We start from the raw sequence: 24,946 nt of genomic DNA, 5'->3' as shown, positions 1-24,946 counted from the left end.
TTGGCAGCCTATCCCATGAATGGGGGTCCAGAGCATCCTCGGAATCCCTGGCCCAGAGGCATTAATTGGTGCATCCACCTGACCTTTATGGGTCTCCAGATTGTGTCTGGACACCAGAACCAGATTTACCTGAAAAAAAAAAAAAGAACAGAGCAAAGACACACACTACAGAGGGACGCCCAAACTCATCAATCAGCAGAGAACCAACTATTGCCCTGAAAGTGCTCCACTATTGAGTGGGGGGGGGGGAGGGGGGAAGGAGGGCAAGTTCCCACCAATCCCAGATGAGCCCCCAAATATAAGGGTCTGAAAATCACCTAAGAAAGACCCCAGACTCAAACAGTATGTAAAAACAAAGAGTGTTTATTTTGCAGAATCAGCCAGCAAGTGCTGGTTAACCAGTCATACAAAATGGCACCCCAGAGTAATGCGCAGGCCCCTTTTAGACACAACTAGGGAATTCTAGGCAGGTCAGGTAATCCTTTAATATGACTGGCTAGACAAGCAGCAGCTACAGTTGCATATGTTTGATTGGTTGGGGCAAAAGGGACATGTTTGGGCATGTCTCCAGGAACTGACTCAGAACCCTGGGCAGCTATCTTCCCCAACCCCATGTCAGGGTCACTTGATTAACAGCCCTTTGTTGGTGATTTTTCCCCAGAATTTCTGCCTTTCTCTCTGGAAAACTGAATCTTAGGCATAGTTAAAATGGTACTTTATTGAAGCCTGTCATGGCATTGTGGGGTTTCCCGGAGGAGTCCCCGCTCAGGGCTCTCTCAATGCAAATCGCACGAGGTTTATTGAATCCGATGCATCGGGGCTCAACACAGATTCCTCTCGCAGGAGGGGTGAAGAGCCCCTAGTAACGGGTTTGGTCAGCTTATAAAGGCTAAAATCATAGGTATGCATAGTCATAGGGCTTTCCAGCCGTGGGTCCCTCTGATTGGGTGGGGCCCACGGGGTGGGCTCGTGTCTGGGGGCTTCAGATATGTGTTGACCGTTGATTGGTTGTGTCCAGGTGGGGAGCTATCTTAATGAGGAACTAGGAGTTGTTTGTTCAGCTCGAGTTCCTGGAATTTAGGCATTGTGTAAGGCGCACAAAAGGTCAGGTTCCTCATGGTATGCTTTTTACAAAATGGAGGCGGTTGTAAAATGGCAGTTCTGCGGTTCAATGCAGCAGCAAGCAAGCCTTATTACAGAAGCTTAAAAAGGCAGGTTAGCGGAGCAACTAGAAAACAGGGCAACTTTTATCCTTTCATTTCCCCCTTTTCTTTGTCATAATTCCAATCATGGAATTTCAGTTTCTGCAAGAGACTGGTACTGTTGTTTAAGTATCATGACTTGGACTGTGCTGATCCTTTCTCTAATAAAGGTAACTAATTTATTTATTATGCACGGACCAAAGGTGAAGAGGAGAATTAAGATGATGAGTGGCCCTAGCAAGGTGGAGATTAAAGTAGTCATCCAGGGGGACCTGGTGAACCAGGATTCATACCAAGACTGGTTCTGTTGTCTCTCTCGTTTACATTGTTCCAGGCTTTCTCGTACTTTCTGCAAGCTGTTTTCTACTAATCCAGTCTTGTCTGCATAGAAGCAGCACTCTTCTTTTAGGGCTGCACAGAGTCCCCCCTGCTGTAAAAACAATAAATCTAGGCCCCTTCTATTTTGTAATACAACCTCTGAAAGTGAAGAAACCGAGTCCTTTAGGTTCTGCATTCCTGACTGTAACTCTTGTAGATCTTTGTCTATTGCTAAGCTAAGCTGAGCGTATTGTTGGTTAGAGGTGACAAGGGAAGCTACGCCAGTGCCTGCTCCTGCCACACCCAACCCCGTTATTAAGGCTAATGTAAGAGTAGTTATGGGCTCTCTCTTATTCCTAGAGGGGGCAGAGAGGTCAGGATTCCACATTCTTTGAAAATCATCAGAGCTTCTTATAGTAAGCCTGGGCAGCAAGTTGATAAGCACACAATAGTCCTTTTTGTCTAGGAAAGTTGTTATTTCTATATAGGTAGTTAACCCTGTGGAGCAGGCGAGGTAGGCGTCCGAGGGGGCCAAAGCATATGTGTAACTTTTGGAATCTATGGTGAGAGTCTGATTACAGATCTCTTGGAGGGAGGTAGGGGGCAACATATGAGGGCCTACCAGACAGAGTCCTGCTCCAGAGACAAAACTCATAGTGAGTCCTTGAGTGCCAGGTGGGGGCCTCCACCGTAGGCCAGAGGTCTCATTGGTAAACGTTACTTTTCCTGAGGCGGCTAGTCCTTCATAGAAGGGGGGGCTGGAAGAGTAACAAATCCAACATTCCCCCAGAGCGTGGTTGACAGAATTAAAGACCTGAATAGAGGAATTGATCAGAGTTAGGATGAGATCGGCAGAGGAAGGGGACCTTGGGGGAACTGTGGGTCTGAAAAAGGTGGAGGCAGCTGCAGTTGGGGAAGTAGAGGGGAGTGATTGCTGGGGTGGTTCAGGTTGAGCTGGGGATTGTGGGTTATGGAGTACAGGGTTGGGGCCTATACTGGCTTTTTGGGAATCTGGGAGAGTTTTGGTTAGCTTAATCTTAAAAGTTAGGCCGATGTCCTTCCCTGACACGTACAAGCGAAGGCCCCACTCAAGTCCTCTATTATTTTCCCATTTTGCCCTTTTTCCTTTTTCTGTAAAAGATATCAGGATGGGGTTACACCAGTTATTACATCTCTCCTGGGGAAGTACTATAAGTTGTCCCCCTACGACGTGGTGCGCTAAGTCTTTTTCTTCTATGGGGCTTTTTCTTTTTATTGTAATATAGTCCCATGAAGAGTAGGGGCGCCAGGACCCATCTCCAGTAGTTTCACATCCCCAGGAGGCACAAAAATAATCGTTATAATAACCGCAGTAATTTGATGTTCTTGGTCTATGGGAGGGTCCGGGGCAGACATAAATTGGGGCCGTATTGAGAAGGGTTCTGTCAACCGTGTTGCCACACCCATACTGGGGAAGGTATCGATTTCCAGTATTTATAGGCTTGTTTTGTGGCCAAAAATGGTCGGGGGTGCCCCACTGTGGGTCGGCTCCTAGTGCAAGGGCACACAGGTCTACCTCGAGAGGGGGCCAGGGAGTAGACGTTGATAGTTGAGATGTGGAGTTAGCTACATCTCCTGCTTGGTTAATGATTTGCCAGGTATAATTGTAAAGTTGATAGGGTGAAGAGGATAGAGAACAAGGCAACAATATAATTAACAACGTCCAAACCTTAAGAAACTTCATCGCGGCTGACAGAGACACGGCGAAGACGCAGTTTAAGGGGGTTATCAGTCTTTGTCAGCTGCCAGCGGGGGTCAGGTGATGGAGCTGGTTTCACGTGGGATGCGTGGATCCAGACAGCTATCCCGTCTACCTTCACGGCGGTGGGTGACGTCAGGAGTACCGTGAAGGGCCCTTTCCAACGAGGTTCGAGGTTTGAGGGTCGGTGTCGCCTCACGTAGACTGAGTCCCCTGGCTGGTATGAATGCGGGGCTGGGTCCTTAGCAGGCAGATAGCTCTCCTTCAGTTTTGGCCATAAGTCCTTTTGGAGGATATATAGCGCCTGGAGCCTGTGGTTCAGATCAGAGGAAGAAATTATATCTGGGTTCTGCATTAACAACTTATTAAGTGGGGTCGGGACACCAAATAAAATCTCAAAAGGAGTTAGGTTAAACTTGTAAGGGGTGTTGCGAACTCGGAAGAGGGCCCACGGAAGGAGCATCACCCAATCTGTACAGCCAGTCTCTAAGGACAATTTAGTTATGGTCTCTTTTAATGTTCTATTCATTCTTTCTACCTGTCCTGAGCTCTGGGGTCTATAAGCACAATGTAATTTCCAATTGATCCCCAAAGTTCTGGCCACCTCCTGACTTACCTGGGCAACAAAGGCAGGACCGTTGTCTGAGCCTATTACCTGAGGTACCCCATATCTGGGGATGATTTCTTCTAAAAGTTTTTTGGTTACCATTGTGGCAGTCTCTTTCTTAGTGGGATAGGCTTCCACCCATCCAGAGAATGTGTCTATAAAAACTAGAAGATATTTATTCCCGTAGCGAGCAGGCTTCAGCTCAGTGAAATCAGTCTCCCAATATAAGCCTGGTCGATCTCCGCGAAGTCTCTTTCCAGGGTCCGTCTGGGAGGTCTGGGCATTTACTTTTTGACATGGGATGCATTGTTTTACCAGCTTCTCAGCCATTTCTTTGAGTCCTATTATGTGATAGTCAGTCTTTTTGAGGGTTTCTATTAATTTTCTAGCTCCAAAATGAGTTAGCCTATGCAGCTGTTGCAGAGTGGATTCTGCTTGTTGTCTAGGTAGGATATGTTTTCCTTCTTCTGTCTCCCATCTTTGAGTGTCCTTATTAAATTTCTTTTGTATCCTAGTCATATCTTCTAGGTCCTGTTCAGTATATTCTGAAGGCTGTAACTTTGGGAGGCCAGTTTCTTTTTCAACTAAGGGGAGCAGACACGCTCCTTGAGCAGCCTTTTTGGCCTCTACATCAGCCATCCTGTTTCCTCTTGCCACTAGAGAGTTTCCTTTCTGGTGCCCCGGACAATGGACTATGGCCAGCTTGGCCGGCCGATGCAGGGCATCGAGTAAATCTAAAATTTCTTGTTTGTTTTTGATTTCTTTTCCTGCAGAGGTTAATAATCCTCTCTGTTGGTATATGGCACCGTGTACATGTGCAGTTGCAAAAGCATACCGGCTGTCTGTATATATGGTAGCTTTTTTTCCCTCTGCCATATTTAGGGCCTGGGTTAATGCAATTAGTTCGGCCTTCTGGGCTGAAGTCCCTTCAGGCAGTTTGATAGCCCAAATCACCCTGTCTCCGTCAACAATTGCCGCCCCCGCCATCCGCTTACCTTCGAGGAGGTAGCTACTGCCATCAGTGAACCAGGTTACCTTGGCGTCCGGTAGTGGCTGGTCCGTCAGATCAGGTCTCGTTCCGGTAACCTCAGCCAAGATGTCCCCACAGCTGTGGATTACTGTGGAGTCGGGGTCTGGCCAGAGGGTAGCCGGGTTTAGTTGAGTAGGGGGTGCAAACTTGACTCTATCCGGGTTAAGAAGGAGACTCTGGTAGTGGGTGACTCGGGCGTTTGAGAGCCATCGGTCTGGAGGCTGGCGGATGACACTCTCCAGTGCATGGGATGCAATGACTGTGACAGTCTGCCCCAGAGGTAATTTATCAGCATCCTTCAAAAGTAAAGCCACGGCGGCAATAATCTTAAGGCAAGGGGGCCACCCAGCGGCCACAGGATCCAACTTTTTTGATAAATAGGCCACTGGCTTTCGCCAGGGCCCTAGTTTCTGGGTCAGTACCCCTTTTGCAATGCCTTTCTGCTCATGTATATACAAGTAGAATGGCTTGGAGGTGTCGGGAAGGGAGAGAGCGGGTGCCTTTAAGAGGGCACGCTTGATGTCGTCAAAAGCCTGTTGTTGTTCCTCTCCCCATTGGAAAACTGCAGACGTCTTGGTCAAGGGGTAAAGGGGGGCCGCCAGGGCGGCGAACCCCGGTATCCACAGTCTACAAAATCCTGCAGATTCCAGGAATTCCCATACTTGTTTGGCATTTGCAGGCACTGGGATCTGTTCCACAGCCTGTTTACGTGCTTCCGATAGCCATCTCCGCCCTCCTTTCAGGGAATACCCCAAGTAGGTTACTTGCTTTTTGCAGAGTTGGACTTTCTTCGCCGAGGCGCGGTAACCCAGGCGGGCCAGCTCCTCTAATAGTGCCTTTGTCCCCTGTTCACATTCAGTTTGGGTTCCAGCCGCAAGGAGTAAGTCGTCAACGTATTGGAGGAGAGTTACCTGTGGGTTTGAGGTTCGGAAGGAGGCCAGGTCCTGGTGAAGTGCCTCGTCAAAGATGGTGGGTGAATTTTTGAATCCTTGAGGCAACCTAGTCCAAGTCAGCTGTCCGGAGATTCCGGAGTCTAGGTCCTTCCATTCAAAGGCAAAGATAAGTTGACTTTTTTCATGCAGTGGCAGACAGAAAAAAGCATCTTTTAGGTCCAAGACTGTGTACCAGTCTCGGTCCGGAGGTAGTGAACTCAGGAGGTTATAGGGGTTAGGCACGGTTGGGTGTAGGTCTTCAACCCTCTTATTAACCTCCCTTAAGTCCTGAACTGGGCGATAGTCATTGGTATTTGGCTTGCGCACTGGTAGCAAAGGGGTATTCCAGGGAGATTGGCACCTTCTTAGGACTCCTAATTCTAAGAGCCTCATTATGTGAGGTTTTATTCCTTCTCTGGCCTCCTGACTCATGGGGTATTGACGTACTGAGACAGGTGTTGCGGAAGCCTTTAGATCAACAATTATTGGTGGTGGATGGGTGGCCAATCCCATCCCGGCAGTCTCGGCCCATGCTCCCGGGACTTTGGTGAGCCATTTGCCAATGTCTGCATTGGTCTGAGGCCTTTCAAATAGCCTATGTTCATCTTCTAGTTTCATGGTTAGAACATGGATAATTTCCCCATGTTGGTCAGTTACTTGGGGGCCCTTCTTTGTGAAGGTAATTTGGGCTCCTATTTTTGTTAATAAGTCCCGTCCCAATAAGGGAGCGGGGCAGCCTGGAATCACGAGGAACGAGTGGGATACCCGGCCCACGCCTAGGTCCACCGTTCTTCAGGTAGTCCATGAAAATTGTTGATTTCCGGTAGCCCCGAGCACCCATGATTTCTTGTTAGAAAGGGGTCCTTCTGGTTTCAGTAGGACCGAGTGTTGGGTGCCAGTGTCCACTAGGAACCGGATGGGTTTCCCCTCCACCTTCAAAGTTACCCTAGGCTCGGGGAGGGGATCCGAGCCCCGTCCCCCTCATTCATCATCTTCTAGGGTCAGAACCTCTTTTGGTTTCTTTTTGGGGCAGTCCTTAATCCAGTGTTCCTTTTCTTTGCAATAGGCACATTGGTCCTTTTCTAATTGGCGCCTGTTGCCCAGGTTTTGTTTCTGTCTAGTATCCCTAGGTCTGCCTGTGTCTTTTCTATTCTGGATTACGGCGGCCAGAATTCAAGTCATGTTTTTCTCATGTCTCTTATCACGTTTATAGTCCCTTTCTTCCTGTTCTTTTGTCCTTCTCTCTTCTTTTTCCTCTTCAGTTTCTCTTTTATTATAAACCTTTTCTGCTTCCTTAACTAAGTCTGACAGAGTATAGCGGCTTAACCCATCTAGTCTTTGCAATTTCCTTCTGATATCTGGCGCTGACTGGTCTACAAAATACATCAGCACTGAAACCCTTTGTTCCTCCGCCATAGGGTCAAAGGGCGTATATCTACGATAGGCCTCCATGAGGCGCTCGAGGAACAAAGAGGGGACCTCATTAGGTCCCTGAATGACTTCCCTTACCTTGGCCAAATTGGTAGGGCGTCTTGCAGCCCCGCGGAGACCAGCCACCAGAGCCTGGCGATAGATTCGGAGATGCTCCCTACCGTCAGGGGTGTTGAAGTCCCAGTTGGGTCTGATCAGGGGGAACCCGTCATCTATAACGTTCTGGAGTTGGGTTGGGCGCCCGTCGTCACCAGGGACGTTCTTTCTGGCCTCCAACAGGATACATTCCCTCTCCTCAGTCGTGAAGAGAGTCTGGAGTAACTGCTGGCAATCGTCCCATGTGGGCTGGTGGGAGAAAACTAGGGATTCCATGAGTGCAGTTAATTTTGAGGGGTCCTCCGAGAAGGGAGGGTGGTTGGCCTTCCAATTATAAAGGTCTGCAGAGGAGAAAGGCCAATATTGTAAGGGTGACAGAGGTCTCTGAGTTGGGTCATCTCCTGGTCCTAAAGGGGGTGGGGGTCCTATAGCCCTGAGTGGTAGGGCAAAGGTAGTATCAGGAGACAGAGCTCGCCTACTCCAGGTCCCCGTGGCTGGGCCCCCCTGTGTCCCTTCTTGTGAGGGGGCAGGAAGAGGAGCTGTGGGGGTGTGGGTTGGCGGGTAGGGAGGTGGTGAATCCAGGAGGAGCTCCGTCTGAATGTCCGGGTAAATCTTCTTTTCCTTCCGGGGGGGTCCTGCAACGAGAACTTTTGAATCCCCCGAGGGGCTACTGTTAGTGGGTTGGGGAGGAATCCAGGGCTTCAACCAGGAAGGCGGGTTTTGGACAAGATCCTGCCAAGTAAAAATGTAAGGTATTTGGTCGGGGTGGCCTCCGGGCTCCTGCAAGATGATCCGTTTAACAGCCTGAATAAGATCTGGGTTGAAGGTCCCTCCTCGGGGCCATCCAACATTAAACATAGTCCATTCTCCCTCACATAGAGTTTGCCATTTTCCTTTCTTTATTTCAACAGATAAACTATGAGCTCAGCTCTTAACGTCAGTCCAGTGAGCTAATGTCAAGTCCAAAGGGGTTGAGATAGTCTGTCCCATGTTAGAAGAGAAATAAAAGAGATAGGAGAGCAAAAGGATCTGGAGAACACCGAGAACAAAGAGACAAAGGCGGCCCGCTCGCTGCTCGAGTAAAAACGAAACTGAAGCAGATGGCGGCGAGCGGGACCCAGATGATGCTTCCCGACAGAGGCGAACTCGATCCGAGTTCTTCAGATAGGAGACAGAAAAACCTGTCTCCTGGGGGCAATCAGGAGCGTCCTCCAGATTGCTGGGTGGTGGTCCTCAGGCCCGTCAGCCCCGACTCAGAGCACCCAAAGGGAAAGCATCCAGATACTGAAACCGGTTGAAATCGAGAATTTTTCCAGAGGACAGATATAAAAGTACAGACATACACAGACAAGACGGGAGGTGCCTCTTACCTCTGAGGGGTCCTAGATGAGGTCTGGGGTCCTGTAGAGACTCCTGGCTGGCTCGCCAAATGTGGGGTTTCCCGGAGGGGTCCCCGCTCAGGGCTGTCTACGGGACCCCAAGAACACTCACGCAGGACGCTCTCAATGCAAATCGCACGAGGTTTATTGAATCCGATGCATCGGGGCTCAACACAGATTCCTCTCGCAGGAGGGGTGAAGAGCCCCTAGTAACGGGTTTGGTCAGCTTATAAAGGCTAAAATCATAGGTATGCATAGTCATAGGGCTTTCCAGCCGTGGGTCCCTCTGATTGGGTGGGGCCCACGGGGTGGGCTCGTGTCTGGGGGCTTCAGATATGTGTTGACCGTTGATTGGTTGTGTCCAGGTGGGGAGCTATCTTAATGAGGAACTAGGAGTTGTTTGTTCAGCTCGAGTTCCTGGAATTTAGGCATTGTGTAAGGCGCACAAAAGGTCAGGTTCCTCATGGTATGCTTTTTACAAAATGGAGGCGGTTGTAAAATGGCAGTTCTGCGGTTCAATGCAGCAGCAAGCAAGCCTTATTACAGAAGCTTAAAAAGGCAGGTTAGCGGAGCAACTAGAAAACAGGGCAACTTTTATCCTTTCAGCATCAGTTTGATCTCTTCAAAGACAGAGACTTGCTATAATATCAGGCTGGTCTATAACTCCCAGGTTCAACTGATCCGCAAACCTTAGCCTATTGAGCGCTGTGTCCTACAGGTGTGCAGGCCTTCTCCATTCCAGAACCTTTGTCTTTTGTTTCGAGGTAGGGTCTCACCTGGAATTCACTACTTAGTGTCAAGGTGGCCTCAAACTTGCGGTCACCTTCCTACCTCTGCCTCCTGAGTGCTGGGATTAAAAGTGTGCATCACTACATCTGGCTTCCCTTTTTTTGACCCTAGCACAATGATTACATGGGCAGGAAAGTCAGTGAGTTCTGAAAACCAGGGATCATAGGAAACCACCTTACACGTTTTCTATTTTTCTTTTTCTTCCTTTGATTTTCGAGGTAGGGTCTCACTCTGGTCCAGGCTGACCTACACATTTTTATATATAGGCCAGGTTGGCCTAGAACTCGCTAGGTAGTTCGACCTTGAACTCCTGACCCCTCTTGTCTCCACCTCTCAAGTGCTGGGACTGCACACCTGCACAACTTCCAAATCCCGGTTATTGATGCAGTGCTGGGGCTGTTACTAATGGGGCTCTGTGCAAGCTAGGCAAGCAGTCTATTGAGCCACATCCGCAACTCAATTTTACACACTTCTAATAAAACGAAAATTGTTCTAGAGAAAGAACCGCACGGGGGCTGGAGAGAAGGCTCAGCATTAAAGGCACTTGCCTGCAAAGCGTAAAAATCTCGGTTGGAACCCCCATTACCCACGTAAAACAGCTTTACAAAGTGACGCTTGCAAATAAATAAATAAAATGTGAAAAGAAAAATAAACCGCGCGCCACGTGCGCGGCCTGGACTCACGACTCGGCCCGCGCTCAGGAACCCCGGGCAGGCCGGGTGCAGAGCGCCAGCCGACCCCGTCCCCCGACGGACTGCCTTCGGCCGCGGCCCTCCAGAAACGCGGACGCTCACCAAGCCTGGAACAGGCCTGCTCACGGCCCCGGCCTCTCCGCACGCCCGCCCTGCAGGACTGCGAGCTCCGAAGCCGGGACAACCGGCGGCGCCGCCAACGGCGGAACTGCAACCTTCGTCCGGAAGTGACCCCTTCCCGGCGTTCCCCGGGAGCGCGCGAAACCCCGCCCCGCGGCGGCTGCGGCGCTCGGGCGGGAGAATTCCGGCCGTCCTGGGGAGGAAAGTCGCGCTCTCCTCGCTTCGCCTCTCGGTGTCCCGCCGCGTGACTCTGAAGGACGTCGGTCCTCTCCAATCAACGAGCCAAGCGGGGTTGTCCAGGGTCGGAACGGCAAGCCGGTAGGAGGCTGCGCAAGCGTGAGGCCCACCTCTCATCTGATTGGTCTAATCGAGTAATTGCGGGCCAGCCTCATCCAATCACGGAAGCCAGTTCTGAGGCGGCCCAATGAGCGTCTCCGGTGGGCGTGCCGGGCCGCCACAGGCCCAGGGAGGACTCGGGCTGACCGCAGAGGTTCCGGGCAGTCCCGGGCTCTGGACGGCGAGCCGCAATGAGCGCGTCGCTAGGCCGGGCCGCGGCGGCTCTGCTCCGCTGGGGGCGCGGCGCGAGCGGCGGCGTCCTGCCGGGCGCGGGCGTGCGAGCGGCGAGCTCGGGCGCGGGCGGCGGCGGCCAGGCGGAGCAGCTGGACGCGATGGTGAAGAAGGACAAAGTGGTGGTCTTCCTCAAGGGGACGCCAGAGCAGCCCCAGTGCGGCTTCAGCAACGCCGTGGTGCAGATCCTGAGGCTGCACGGCGTCCGCGACTACGCGGCCTACAACGTGCTGGACGACCCCGAGCTCCGACAAGGTCAGGCCCGCGCGGGGCAGGGGTGACGCGGAGGCCGCGGGTCTGGGTCACAACGGGGCTGGGGATCCTGCAGCGCCAGGGCGCGGGCTTCTGTTCTGGATAGAGGGCTGTGGGCGAGGACGTTAGGAACTTGGGCAGCTCTGGAGAGTTTGAGGGCTCCAATGCTATTGCTACCTTGGGTTCCTCCTCCACCCCCATGCGGATTCACCGATCCTCTTTTGGAAGGCAGCTAATGCTCACCACTATACCACCAACGCACAGATCCTCATTTGGAATTGTAGTGGGTATTTCGGGGTGAGCTGTCTCTGGCTGGGTCCTGAGGACGGTGGTCCGACAGCATGACTCACTTCTTGGGTTGGGAAAGTGACTGACAGAGAGAGAGAGAGAGAGAGGGACTGACAACAACTGAAACACCTTGGAAACACTTAGGTCTTGGAAAACATCGCCTGCTTTATGTGTGAGGGACTGCTGTTGAAATGGGAGGACGGACAGTCTTGCCCGTGACTAGTGAGGTCCTAGGCTGGCCTCATGGTCAAGGCTGTAGGTGCCAGGGACTATCCTTTCCTGGCCACTGGGACAGGGTCACACTGTAGTCGGATTGTACTCAGTTGGGGTCTAGTTGATGTTTGGGGCTTGGGAGAGGAAACCTTGTCCAAGGGACTTCTGACCTAGGCTAACAGAGTGCCTTAAGGTTAGGGTCAGAGGAACAGGAGCCAGAGCAGCAAGGCCTGTGGCGTTTCACTGGCCTCAGGAAAAGAGACTGGTCTTGACAGCTGATTAGCATCTTCTTTCATGCAGTGTGTCAGGTATCTTACAGGTACTGTCCCCTTTGACCTAAGTGGAGATGGAAAGAAGACAGGCTCTGGGTCCTGGTTGGTGGCAAGGGTTGGTTGTCATGGGTAGAGCAATGGAAAAGCTGTACCTGTTTTTCCTGAAGAGTGAGCCTGCATTCCAGTTTCAGGGACCCGAGTCCCCTTACCTTCCAGGCCGATAGTGCTTTGTGTGATCACAGTGCGCTGGAAGAGACGAGTTTCTCTGTTAGGATGAAGTGTTCTGCATTTGAAATTACTGTCTGTAGCATTCCTTGAGCCGAGACAGGCTGAATTGAGGGAAGCAGATTTGTGCCACAATCCTCTTCTGTATCATACAGCCTTTCACAAGTCACCTAGCTGCATTTTCCTTTTCAGTAAAGGAAGACAGTGGCACCTCACGTGGTAAAGTTGTTGTGAGGAAACAAGAGAAGTAAAAATTACAGCCAAGTTTGGTGAGTCATGCCAACCATCTGAGCACTGTGAAGGCTGAGGCAGGAGGAGTTTGAGTTCATGGCCAGCCTGGGCCACAGTGAGACCCTCCTCCATTGTAGAAAATGTGCATCAGGGCTGGAAGGATAACTTAGCAGTTAAGATGCTTGCCTATGAAGCCTAAGAATCTCCAGGTCCCACATAGCCAGATGCACAGTGACGCAAGCGCACGATGTCATACATGCACCAGGGGGCACATGCATCTGGAGTTTGTTTGCAGCAGGCTGAAGGTCCTGGTGTGCCCATTCTCTCTCTCTCAAAAAAACAAAAACAAACAGCAAAACAACAACAAAAAGAAAATGTGCATCATATCACCCTGCTAGGCACAGAAAGCACCCACTTTATGGCTATCAGACTATTTTTCCCCATGCAATCTAACTGTACACAACTCTAGTGCTGGCTCATGGGTATTGTTGGTGGATGGAGTGCTAGGGGCCTGGTGAGTGGGGGGAGGAGGCACATTGCCATCCCTGGGAGTAATGACAGCTGTGTTTGTGCTCGCGACCCTGTGTCTTTCTCATCAGCTGTAATTGAGCTGTTTGTGCGGTTCTGGGGTTATCGGGATCAGGGAACACCTATAATCTTGCGTCAGAGGCAGCTTCTTGCCGTAGAAGATAAGAAGAACCACTGGGTAGTCTTTCAGCTGGGACTTGCCACAGTTCTCCTGTAAGTAAGTTGCCAGTATGACCCCAGCAGAAAGTTGTATTGTGGAGAAAATGATTTCCATGAGGTTTGGGGCTCCTTGGCTTGTGAGTTGGCATTCTGTGTAGTGTACCAGGTGATGACGTAGGAGGCACAGCTCACGCGCTGGAAGTGAGGCGGAGATGCTCACGTGTCCCTGTTGCTGTCTCCTACCCCACATCTGGCTTTTGCCTGTGTCTGTAGGTGCTCAAATAGTAGAAGTAATTCTGCCAGATGCACAAGGTGGCGCCTGCATCAGGAGTTCATTTGCAGCGGCTGGAGGCCCTGCGTGCTCCTTCTCTTTCTCTGCTTCTTTCTCTTTCTCTCTCAAATAAACAAAAAATAAAAATAAAAATAATTTTTTTAAAGAATTCTGACATTGTTGTTTGTTTGTTTCAGAACGGGTCTGTTGTGTAGCCCTGTCAGGCCTGTGCAGGCCTTCTGCCTCTGCCTCCCCATGCTGGGATTGCAACTGTGCTCAGGGTGTGCGCCCTCACACCCCCGCTAGAACCCTGAGGTTTCTTGACTGTTGATTTCACTGGAACGTTGTCTTGGTTAATGTGTTACACAGGGATAGGGAGATGGCTCAGAGGTTGACAAGGCTGCTGGCCTGGGTTCAGCTCCCCAGTACCCACATGGAGCCAGATGCAAAGTAGCACAGGTGTCTGGAGTTTGTTTGCAGTGGCAGGAGGCCTTGGTGTGCCCCCCATAAATAAATGAATGAATGAATGAATGAATTAATTAATTAATTAATAGATATTTTAAAAATATGTTATGCTCATGAACACAAATGAAAGACACATGTCTCCTGTGGCTTAGGGAAGTCACTGACATCCACTAGCTGGGACTAGGCAGGGTGATGGAAGTGAGTTCCTACAGTGGGTCCGCTTAGCCCAGGTGGGACTTGATACCAGCCAGACTCTTCATCTCTTTATGGGCAGCCATATGGGTGCCTGCTCACCGTCCCCCCTCGCAGCCTCTTCTCCGAACCGTGGGGCGGCAGAGTTCACTTTTCCTCTTCCCTTTTGCCAGACCTGGCTAAGCTTTAGAAAGGCCCGGGAAGAATGCACTGCCCTGGTTCCCGTGCCTGGGTCCAGACGTGCTATGCTCTCCCCCGCTGCTTTTTATTTGGAGCATACACAGGCCACAGCCGCCTTGAGGAGCAGCAGGGTGCATGCTGCCTCCTGGTCACCTTTGCTCCTGGGGACAGTTTCAAGACATAGTTGAGAGCCTGCTCATCCATACACAGCAGCTTTCTCCAGAGAACAGGGAACTCTCCTCCAGCCACCGCCTGCGCTGCTGTGAGCATTGAGTGTGCCCAGTAGGGTCTCACACAGCCCAGGCTGACCTGGAACACACTAGATTCCCAAGCTGGCCTCGAACTCACAGCGATCCTTCTGCTCTGCCTCTGCCTCTGAAGTGCTGGGCTTAAAGGCGTGCACGACCACGCCCGGCTCCCCGGTTTTTATTTCTATCACCCCACAAACTCGTCTGTGCTCTTACTAGCCTAAGTATTCTTAAATTTCTGCTTGCTTAGTTCACCATTGTGTGTTTTGCATCAGGAATAGGGAGTAAATATTTGTTAAATATATAGCCTCTGTACTATTTTTTAATATTTACTTATTTATTTGCAAGCAGAGAGAGAGAATGGGCGCATCAGGGCCTCCAGCCACTGCTAATGGACTCCAGGTGCATGTGCCACTTTGTACTACTGGCTCCATGTGGGTACTGGGGAATTGAACTCAGGTCCTTAGGCTCTGAAGGCAAGTGCCTTAATTGCTGAGCCATCACTCCAGCAACCCCCCCCCCTTTTTTTCCCCTGAGGTAGGATCTTGCTGTAGTCCAGGCTCACCTTGGAATTCACTGTGTAGTCTCAGGCTGGCCTCAAATTCACAGCAATCCTCCTATCTCTGCCTCTCCAGTACCTGGATTAAAGGCGTATACTGCCACACCTGGCTGTACTATTTTTTTTTTTTTTGTAATTTAAAATCTTTTGACACATAACCCTGTATATTTAAAAGGCAGTGTGGTGGTTCACATTCAGTACACACATGCAGTGTATACTGAGACCGTAGTAGCTGGAACAGTTGTCATTGCGGACACGGTGACAGCTTCAAGCAAGTGCCCTAACCGCAATCCAGCCACAGCCCACCTGTGAACTGTCTCCAGCCCCCTCCTCCCCGTCCTCTTCCCAGCCCCTCCCACAGCCTGCTGTTCCATGATTCTGAAGTGGCACCAGGGCATGTGAGGGCATGGTAGGCACTTCTACTCTACCGAGCACCAGACAAATGTGCTGTGGGACAAGCCATGTGCTCTAGCCCCGCCCGTGACATGCCAGCAGCCACGGGAGTAACGGACAGCTCCTTGGAGACCAATGAAGCCGAGACTCAGCTCCTCCTGCCTCCTGGAGGGATAGTCTGGGATGCGACAGGCAGATTTCCTGTGGGAAGGGCCAGGAAGGAAATCTGAGTGTGTGGACTCCGGGCACTCGGTTTCCTTTGCTGGGCTCTGCTGGAGGGTGCAAGATACAGTATGGATGAGTGAACAGGCTGAGTTCTAATCAAACTTTGTCTACGAAGGCAGGGAGAAGTGCACTGGTCTGGCCTGCAAGCTTTGGTTGCCACCGCAGGTCTGAGGAGGCTGCCCATGTGAGCTGGGGTGTGTGTGTTCGGTGTGCCCGGCAGCGTGACGAGCTGGGGTCCTGGTCTGTCGGTAGCAGACTGGGTAACCAGGCTATAATGCACCCCTATGCTGGACAAGGAAATTGTGCTTAAAGTCAACTAGTGCCCAGCGTATTTCACATGGCACTACGTGGTATAAAACCAGGTGGTAGAAGTCACAGTGGCACAGTGCCACCTCCGTGTGTAGACGCAGCATGGGAAACAGCCCCGTGGGTGGCGGGTGCATTTCAGTAGCTGGTGACTGGGGGGAGAGAAGCTGGAGACGGCCTCTGAGGAGGACATGGGACTCCTCAACACCTGAGTGCTGTCCTGGATCCACCAGGCTAACCTGGTGACTGGCAAGTAACTGACCCTCTCTGCATCCTAACCTCTTCATCTGTACAATAGGGTGACTGACTATACCTGCCTTATAGGGTGTCTAATGGTTCAACAAGATAGTTTACGGAAGACATGTAAGGAGCCCTGAGCTCAGCAAAAGGCATCTTTATTACTGCACGGCATACCTACTTGTATATTTATTTACTAGAGAGAGGCAGAGAGAGGAAAGAGAGAATGGGCGCACCAGGGCTTTCCAGCCACCACAAACAAACTCTAGATGCGTGTGTCACCTTGTGCATCTGGCTTACATGGGTCCTGGGGAATTGAACCTGGGTCCTTGGGCTAGCAAGCAAGCACTTTAACCACTAAGCTATCCCTCCAGGCCCTGCTTGTATATTTTTTCTTGCCTTCCTCTCTGTACTTTGTGTTTCACATGTTTCTTGGAAAAGCCTGTCTAGGGCGTGGGGTGGAGCATGCCATGCCGATGTGAAGAGCTTGTCTACGCTGTACCTGCCACAGCGCGAGGAGCGTGTCGTCCCCAGCCATGTCCGTTTCATCCTCAGCACACCTGTGAGTCAGTGCTAGCCTCCCTTTGCAGATGAGGAAACAGAGGCGGAGAGGTTCGCATTGCTCTGAGGCTGAGTTTGCAAGCTACCCAGCCAGCCCTGCTGACCCTTAAGCCCGTGGGGCTCTATAGAGGCTCTGCTCCTTGTGTCCTGAGAAGCTGGCTGGTTCCCATGCTCATGTTCTCACCAGTCTCCAAGGTGACCTCAGTGCTTGGTAGTGGCAGTTGGGATGGGTCCTCCGCAGATCCAGCTCTGTAGTGAGCAAGCGTCGTCTCCCAGGAAGCAGGCAGCTGCGCGACAGTGCTCCAAATACTTCAGCATGGAGGGTACCTTTGGACATGGTGGGGCCAGTGTTCAAGGGCATTCTCTCAGCCCCTGCTTTTGGCTTCCAATGCTAGAATATTGATTTTTCAAAAATAATTTTATTTGTATGTTTATTTATGAGACAGAAAGAGGCAGAGAAAGAATGGGCACGCCAGGGCCTGCAGCCACTGCAAACAAACTCTAGGCACATATGCCACCTTGTGCACCTGGCTTACGTGGGTCCTGGGGAATTGAACCTGGGTCCTTTGGCTTTGCAGGCCAGTACCTTAACTGCTAAGCCATCTGTCTAGGCCGATTTCTTTTTTTTTTTTTTTTTTTTTTTTTTGTATTTCAAGGTAGGGTCTCACTCTAGCCCAGGCTGACCTGGAATTCACTATGGAGTCCCAGAGAGGCCTAAAACTCATGGCGATCCTCCTATGCCTGCCTCCCGAGTGCTGGGATTAAAGGCATGAACTACCATGCCCTTTTTTTTTTTTTTTTTTTGATTCAGCAGTGATGTGTGTAAACTGATCTTGTCAGAGCTTCCCAACTCCCACCCTAGTAGGGTAACTTCATGATCCAGACGTTTTTGGTCCTGGGTGGAATGAGTCACTATCTGTCATGTATGAAGCATGACTACCATGAAAGCCCATTCTCGGGTCTGATTTTCTAATTTACAAGAGTTCTTTTCTAATTTGGAGTTACTTCAAGTGATTATGTATTTATTTATTTGCCTGTGTGTGGTGGGGAGCATGCCAGGGGCTTTTGCCACTGCAAATAAGCGCCTGTCTGGTTTTATGTGGCTGGCTGAAGAATTGAACCCTGGGAGGGCGGCAACCTTTGCAAGCAAGTGCCTGTAACTGCTGAGTCATCTCCCCAGCTCTCAGTCAGTCTTTTAAAGGGCTTTACATGGCAGCTTTTGAATACTGAAATGGGAAGGGAATAAAGTGTGTTTACACAATCACCTGTGGGTACCCAGGGCTCCCGTGAGTTTTCAATTTACAGACAGTGGTCTTGAATTTCTAGAAGTTTCTCATATCATTCTTTGGGAAGCACTCAGATATCGCTTCAACTAATTAAATGCATAAGCGTGGTGCTTGGAATCTCAGCACTCCAGAGGCTGAGGCAGAAGGATCACTGCAAGCTGAAGGCCAGCCTGAGCTACATAACAAAACCAGTAAACAAAAATTGGAAGCAGCAGGGCAAGTTCAGATACACTGTCAGCCACTGGGCACCTTGGGCACTGCCAAAGTGCTCTCATTCACCTTGAAAGTTCATGAAATGTCAGCTGTGAGGCAAGGCAGCCCAGCCGGGCAGAGTGTGACCCTGTGTTGTGCACTGTGGGTATGCTGGCATCCAGCCGGGTCTGAGGGCCATTTGTTGTGGCAGTGTGGAGATCCTGTCCCTGTGCAGCAAAGTCCCCTGTGTAACAAACATCAGCTTTATGAAGGAGACAGGCCGGGCCTGAGATTCACTTCTGTGCTTGGATAAGTACACCAGTTAGGAGTCACCATGGTTTGCAGTGTCCCCCCCCCCCCCCCCCCCCCCCGGCAGCAAGTGGATTTCCACTTGTTTGTCGAAAACTGTAGACACTCGCCAAAAGTAAAGGGTGAAGGGTGCTTGTGAAGAAAAGAACTGACAGTGTGTCATGTACATACATGGATATCCATGGTTCAGATATGCAAATGGGATTTAACCAAGTCGAGAAGTATAAGGAACTTGTGTTTATTTTAAACATTTCTTTTTTAACACTTTTATTTTTATTTATTTATTTATTTATTTAAGAGAGAAAGAGGCAGATATATGAGGGAGGGAGGAACGGAGAGGGGGGGGGAGGGAGGGAGGGAGGGAGGGAGGGAGGGAGGCAGAATAGGCGCACCAGGGCCTCCAGCCACTGCAAACAAACGCCAGATGCATGTGCCCCCTTGTGCATCTGGCTTACATGGGTCCTGGGGAATCGAACTTGGATCCTTTGACTTTTCAGGCAAGTGCCTTAACTGCTAAGCCATCTCTCCAGCCCCTGTTTTAAACATTTTTTAATTTCCACACCCAGTCCTCAGTCTAAAGGTAAAGGATTTGTAACTGACATTGTCAAGTATGTTTCCCTAGGCTGTTTGTATTTGAGGGTAGAGTTATAAAAATGAAAACAAAAACCAAGCCACCAAAGTGGTTCTTCTTGTTTGCATAAGGGCATACATGGGCATGATGAACACCTTGAATTCCAGTCTGGATGCTTGGTATTATACAGACATTCCAGTGACTGGTAGACTTTGCCTGTGTGGGTCACCTCACCTCCCTTCTGTCGTTCTTTCCCTCTCCTTCACCTTTCTCTTTCTCCTTCCTTCCCTTCCCCTTCCCCATTCCCTTTTCCCTCCCTTCTCTTTCCCTTTTCCTTCTCTGTCACCCCTCTTTTACAAGCCTCCTAAGTCCAGGGTATCCTTGAGAGCTCACTGCCTTAGCTCTGGAGTGCTTGCACTGCAGTGTGGGCTGGGCCGCCCCGCCCCGCGTGTATCTTGTCTTAAAGAGGGAAGTCTGGAGAAGGGTGATAAAGCCTGCCCCTCAAGGGCTTTCTCCAGCTCTGTCACTTCCAGCACAGTCAACACTTTTTTGAAAAAGAAAAGACAAAAACTTTCAAGAGAAGTATATATTTTATTTTGAGACTTGTGATACAACTCAAATTGTTTATTTTATTTGGGAAATAACAAGTTTTTGTACTCTGTCTACATAAACAGTCACTTGGCTGGTTTCTTAATTTGCAAACAAATATGTTTTGTATGAAACACCTGTCCACCTGCTTTGGCTATTTTTATGGTCACTTTGCTATTTAAAAATACCCTCCAGGGTCTGGAGGGATGGCTCATCGGTTAAGGCGCTCACCTGCAAAGCCAAAGGACCCAGGTTTGATTCTCCAGGACCCACGTAAGCCAGATGCACAAGGGGGCTCATGCATCTGGAATTCGTTTTTGGTGCTGGAGGCCCTGGCACACTTATCCTTTCTACCTTCCCCCTTTTCTCTCTCTCTCTTTGTATCTTAACTAAATAAAAAAAAATAAATATTTTTAAAATAAAAATATCCTCTGTGAGTATGAAGCTGTCACGTGTGTGTCATCCATGGCTGTTTGTGTTGCATGTCATATTTGTAACATAACTGACAGAGTATATTGTCAGAGGTCACAGAGCTTGCCTGGTGGCTTATTCCATCATCCCAGCCCTCAGGTGGTACAGGTGAGTAGATTTCTGTGTGTTCAAGGCTAGCCTGGCACATTTCCTTCCAGCTAGGGGTACAAGACCCTGTCAAAGAAAGGAGTGAGGGCAAGTGGAATGACGAAGAGAAACATCAAAAAAGGAAGGGAGGGGAGGTGGAGGGGAAGATGGCTCAGCCAGTAAAGTGCTTGCCTCACCAACATGGAGACCTGAATTCAGTCACTAGACCCATGTAAAATCCCAGTGATGGGGGGTAGAGACAGGGTCCCTGTGTGCTCATGTGTACACACACATAAACATGTGCACACATTAAGGGAAAAAGACATTTTTTTTTTACCTTTTGGTTTTACTTTGAACTCCAGGGTTCAAGCTCTGGACTCAGGTGAACCTCCTTTCTCAACCTTCTGAGTAGCTGGAACTGTAGGCATGCACCATCACACCTGGCTTTTAAAAAGGAGTACTTAAGGCTGGAGAGATGGCTTAGCGGTTAAGCACTTGCCTATGAAACCTAAGGACCCCGGTTCAAGGCTCGATTCTCCAGGACCCATGTCAGCCAGATGTACAAGGGGGTGCACGCATCTGGAGTTCGTTTGCAGTGGCTGGAAGCCCTGGCACGCCCCATTTTCTCTCTTTCTCTCCCTCCCTCTTTCTCTCTCTGTCACTCAAATAAATAAAAACAAACAACAACAACAAAAAGTTTTAAAAATAAAAAGGAGTACTGGGTTGGAAAATAGTTCAGTGGTTGAGGCGCTTCTCTGTGAAGCCTAAAGACTCAGGTTCAACTCTCCAGGTCCCATGTAAGCCAGAGGCACCAGTGATGCGAAGGTGCAAAGTCGCACATGTACACAAGGGGGTGCGCGCGCCTGGAGTTCAGCTGTAGGACCTGGAGGCCCTCGTGTGCCAATTCGCGCTCTCTTTCTCACTTTCCCATTAAAAAAGGGGGGGGGTACTTTTTTGTTGTTTTAATTCTATAGAGGTCCCAAAGCTGAGAATTCCAAGTTTTTTGTTTTGTTTCTGGGAACAAGGGACTGAAGCCGGGACACTGAATGGTGATAGAAGTAGACAGTTTGTTAGGGAAAGACAGACACTCCTAAGAATGGAAGGAAGTGGGCTAGAGAGCCGAGCTGGGTCTAACCCTCAAATGCCCTGGGACGGCACCTTTCACCGGTCTCTCTCTCCCTCCCACCCGCCTCTGCTGCCACGTTGACCGTGGAGCCACCTGTCTTTCCTTACTGCCATCCTTGCGCAGAGCTAACGGAGAAGAGTGGTGGCGTGGCTGTGCTGTCCCGCACCCCTCTCTGTCTTCAGAGCCACTCCTGCAGGACAGTGACTGCTGTCTTGTGTGCTGTGGCTCCTGAGCGCAGAGGGGCTCACGCACCCTGCGGCCCTCCTCTGCCCTGCAGAGGGGACCTTGTTAGACACATCGGTGACTTCAGGCCCTGCTCCCCTGGAGAGACCATCCAGATGGTGGGGTCATGTCTAGTCCAGGGCAAAGCAAGCTATGGCTGGTGGTGCTTATGGATTTGGCAGGACCGTGGGGGAGGCCGTGACCCTTGGGGAAACGGAGCAGAGGCTTTGCTTCCAGCTTGTTTCCCTGCAAGCATGGCGTGTGTGTCCTTTCTGTCCTGATCGGCCAGTCCTGTCCTGTGTCACAGGTCCACTGGCCAAACATTGGGGTCTGAAGGTGGAATCAGGTGACCTGTCTTACAGCTCAGTGACTAAGATGGGGAAATCCAGGGCCAGAAACGGCTTGGAGGAGGGGACATGGAACTGGCTTGCTGCGGAAGGTTCTCCCACCATTGGCCAATTCAGTGACGCCTCACCCTTCTTTCCTCCCAGGCATCAAAGACTACTCCAACTGGCCTACTATCCCGCAGGTGTTCCTCAACGGCGAGTTTGTGGGGGGCTGTGACATCCTTCTGCAGATGCACCAGAATGGGGACCTGGTGGAGGAACTGAAAAAGCTGGGGATCCGCTCGGCCCTGTTAGATGAGAAGACAGACCAAGACTCAAAGTGAGGGCGCCAGCCAGAGCAGCCCCCTGCCCCGCCCTACCCGAGAAGCCTTATCCTGCGTCTCCCGTCACCGTGGACGCTCGCACCGGCCCTCCTGGCTCCTCAGAAGGCGGGAGGCCCAACTGTGGTCTTTGGCTCCCAGTGTCCTGTGGTGACCGTCCTCTCTGCCAGCGCTCTGTAGCTGCTCAGTGTGGGACCCTGATGTTGCTGTAGACCAAGCTTGTTCTTCCCTCCGGGAGTCCTCCCTGACCCCTGCATGTGTGCCAGGCTGTAAGGACGCCGCGCCTCCCATGTTTTTACAACTTCTATTAAGGAAAAGATGGACAAAGAATAAAATGTGGTAACTGGTGTTTTTTTAAAATAAACTGCCAACACAAGAGCATGTGAGTTGTTAATCCTGACCAGTGTATATCTGTAGGACTTCCAATACATTTGAAAAAAATTTTTTATTTTGTTTTTTTTCGGGTTTGGGTCTCACTCTGGTCCAGGCTGACCTGGAATTCACTGTGCAGTCTCAGGGTGGCCTCGAACTCTCCGTGATCCTCCTACCTCTGCCTCCGGAGTGCTGGGATTAAAGGCATGTGCCACCACGCCTGGCTTTTTTTTTTGAGATAGGGTCTTGCTCCAGCCCAGGCTGACCTGGAGTTCACTCCTTAGTCTCATACTCATGGCAATGGTCCTGCCTCTGCCTCCCAAGTGCTGGTATTCAAGTAGTGCACGGCCACGCCCGGCTTTTTTTTTTTTTTTTTTTTGAGAGAGAGTGGTGTCATGTAGCCAAGGATGAACTTGAACTTCTGATCTCTCCCTGCCTTAGCCTAACATGTGCTGGGATTACAGCTGAGCCCGATACGCCATGGCTGGTTTCACGTGGTTCTGGGAATCGAGCCCGACGGCTTCATGCACTCCAGGCACACAGTCGGCCAAGTAAACTGCTTCCCCAGCCCCACCCTGCAGCCTTTCCTTCTGGGTAATTAACAGAGACGACTCCTCCTCTCAGTTCCCAGGAGGCTTGTCATCAGGCTGTGCTGCAGCTTTGTAGGGGACACAGGTGCTGTGTGTGTACACACACCAGGTGGGGACTAGTAGCCAGAGGATCTGGAGATGTTGAAACCCCAGGCGGCACTTGGAATCTTGTGCCAGCAGCTAGATGGGAAAGAGGCGTCACCCAACCACTGAGCCATGGCATTTGATAAGCATTTTATTCCTTACTAAATAAAGCCTCATTATAAAGGAGGGAAACTTGGAATGTCGGCACAGCCTTCTTCCAGTACCGAGCGAGGACCTCCAGAGCGGCTGCCTCCAGCCCTGGCAGGTAGGCCTGGAGGGGCTTCACGTCCGGTGTCGGGCTCTGCCCGTGTTCAGGCTCCAGGAGCCGGTGGGCGTCACTGAGAAGTGCATCTCCATGCTGGCCAAGGTAGGAGGGAGGGCAGGTCTTCCCAGGACGAGAGCCAAGAGCAGGAGCGGCTGCTCCCCACAGCTTTGTGACGTTTACTCCGAGCCCCACCCCTGGGTGGGCTGAGGCCGGTAGGTGGGCCCTCTGTGGACGGGTGGGTCCCCTGCCTGTAGGATCTGCTGGTCTCGGCCTGCTGCTATTTACCCCCCCCCCCAAGCTTTGGGGGTTCCCAGAGCCAGGGAAGGAGAGCTGCAGCTCCACTTGGACCTCACTGGGGTATTGGTCCCCCTCAGAGGATGCCAGGCCCTCACCCGTCACCTTCCTCGAGGCTGCAGGGTGAAGAAAAGAACATTAACCGGTGAAGAAGGATTCTATTACGTCAATCTCACACTCCTTTTGTGCTTGTGTGAATTAAGCCTGCCTGGCATCCTGAAGGCTTAGATCCCCACTGGGAGTTCATTTGTTCTGCAAGCCTGGAGCGGGCCCTGGTAGGGTGGGCTCAGGACCGTGGCCTCGTCCTTTGAAGAGTGTCACTAGCACGCCAGGCCGAGCTGTGGGTCACACACATCAGTCAGCGGTGGTCCTGCCCTGACACCAGCTTGGTCAAATGCCACTTTCCCAAAGTATTGCTTCTTTGGCTTTCCTTGGATCTGCCTACATTCCCTTAGGGATCACTTGAGAAAATAAGGGGGGCCGGCTAGAGGGATGGCTTACCTTTAAGGCATTTGCCTGCAAAGCCAAAGGACTCTGGTTCAATTCCCCAGGACCCACATAAGCCAGATACACAGGTGGCTCATGCATTTGGAGTTCATTTGCATTGGCTGGAGGCCCTGGTGTGTCCTCTCTCTGTCTCTCTCATTCACGCTCTTGCCTCAATAAAAAAAATATTTTTTTAAAAGAAGTGATAAGAAACTTATTAGCAGGAAAACAGCACTGTAAGCATCTTCTCTAGAATATCCTGGTGTAGGAGAAGGCCACCAAGGGAACACTTCCACTGGAAGCTTATGAGTCAGTGAGACCAGATCACAGTCACTAGGGAACATGAGCACTGAGCTTCATAAGAAATGAAATATTCCTTTCTGAAATTAATGTTATGTTCTTAGCATGCCTTCACCAAGTGGAAAATTAAAGATACCATTTCTTGAAGGCTGAGCTGTTCTAATGGTCTGCCTTGAGCTAACTGTGGGGATTAAACAGGAACACAAATTCCTTTACCAAGAGCAGCATTATATGTAACCCCTGAAAATACTAAATGTCACCATAGGTGTCCAGTGTGGCTCTCTGGCTTGTATCATTGTGAATATATTTTTTGTAATACTGTATTTGACA

The 24,946-nt window shown here is 50.6% G+C and overlaps 2 protein-coding genes across 2 annotated transcripts; one reads left to right on the top strand and one right to left on the bottom strand.

Moving 5' to 3' along the window:
* Positions 1 to 1,506: 1,506 nt before the first annotated feature.
* Positions 1,507 to 10,688, bottom strand: LOC123462353. The gene is given in 3 exon segments (XM_045155601.1): positions 1,507 to 6,760; positions 7,337 to 7,579; positions 10,206 to 10,688. Coding segments are annotated over 3 exon segments (4,257 nt in total). The 3' UTR covers positions 1,507 to 3,229.
* A 158-nt stretch (positions 10,689 to 10,846) lies between these two features.
* Glrx5 (glutaredoxin 5) lies at positions 10,847 to 22,606 on the top strand. Its single transcript, XM_004665609.2, has 2 exons — positions 10,847 to 11,156; positions 22,050 to 22,606. The coding sequence occupies exons 1-2, from the start codon at positions 10,862 to 10,864 to the stop codon at positions 22,226 to 22,228; spliced, it is 474 nt and encodes a 157-aa protein (XP_004665666.2). The 5' UTR covers positions 10,847 to 10,861; the 3' UTR covers positions 22,229 to 22,606.
* The last annotated feature ends 2,340 nt before the right edge of the window (positions 22,607 to 24,946 follow it).

This window comes from Jaculus jaculus, chromosome 7 (assembly GCF_020740685.1).
Source record: "Jaculus jaculus isolate mJacJac1 chromosome 7, mJacJac1.mat.Y.cur, whole genome shotgun sequence".
In the NCBI taxonomy this organism is placed as follows: Eukaryota; Metazoa; Chordata; class Mammalia; order Rodentia; family Dipodidae; genus Jaculus; species Jaculus jaculus.
This window is presented reverse-complemented; position numbering and strand designations above follow the sequence as displayed.

Coding starts and splice junctions, on each gene's coding strand:
- Glrx5 (XM_004665609.2), top strand. CDS start 10,862: ATGAGCGCGTCGCTAGGCCGGGCCGCGGCGGCTCTGCTCCGCTGGGGG. Junction 11,157..22,049: donor CGACCCCGAGCTCCGACAAG/GTCAGGCCCGCG, acceptor CTTTCCTCCCAG/GCATCAAAGACTACTCCAAC.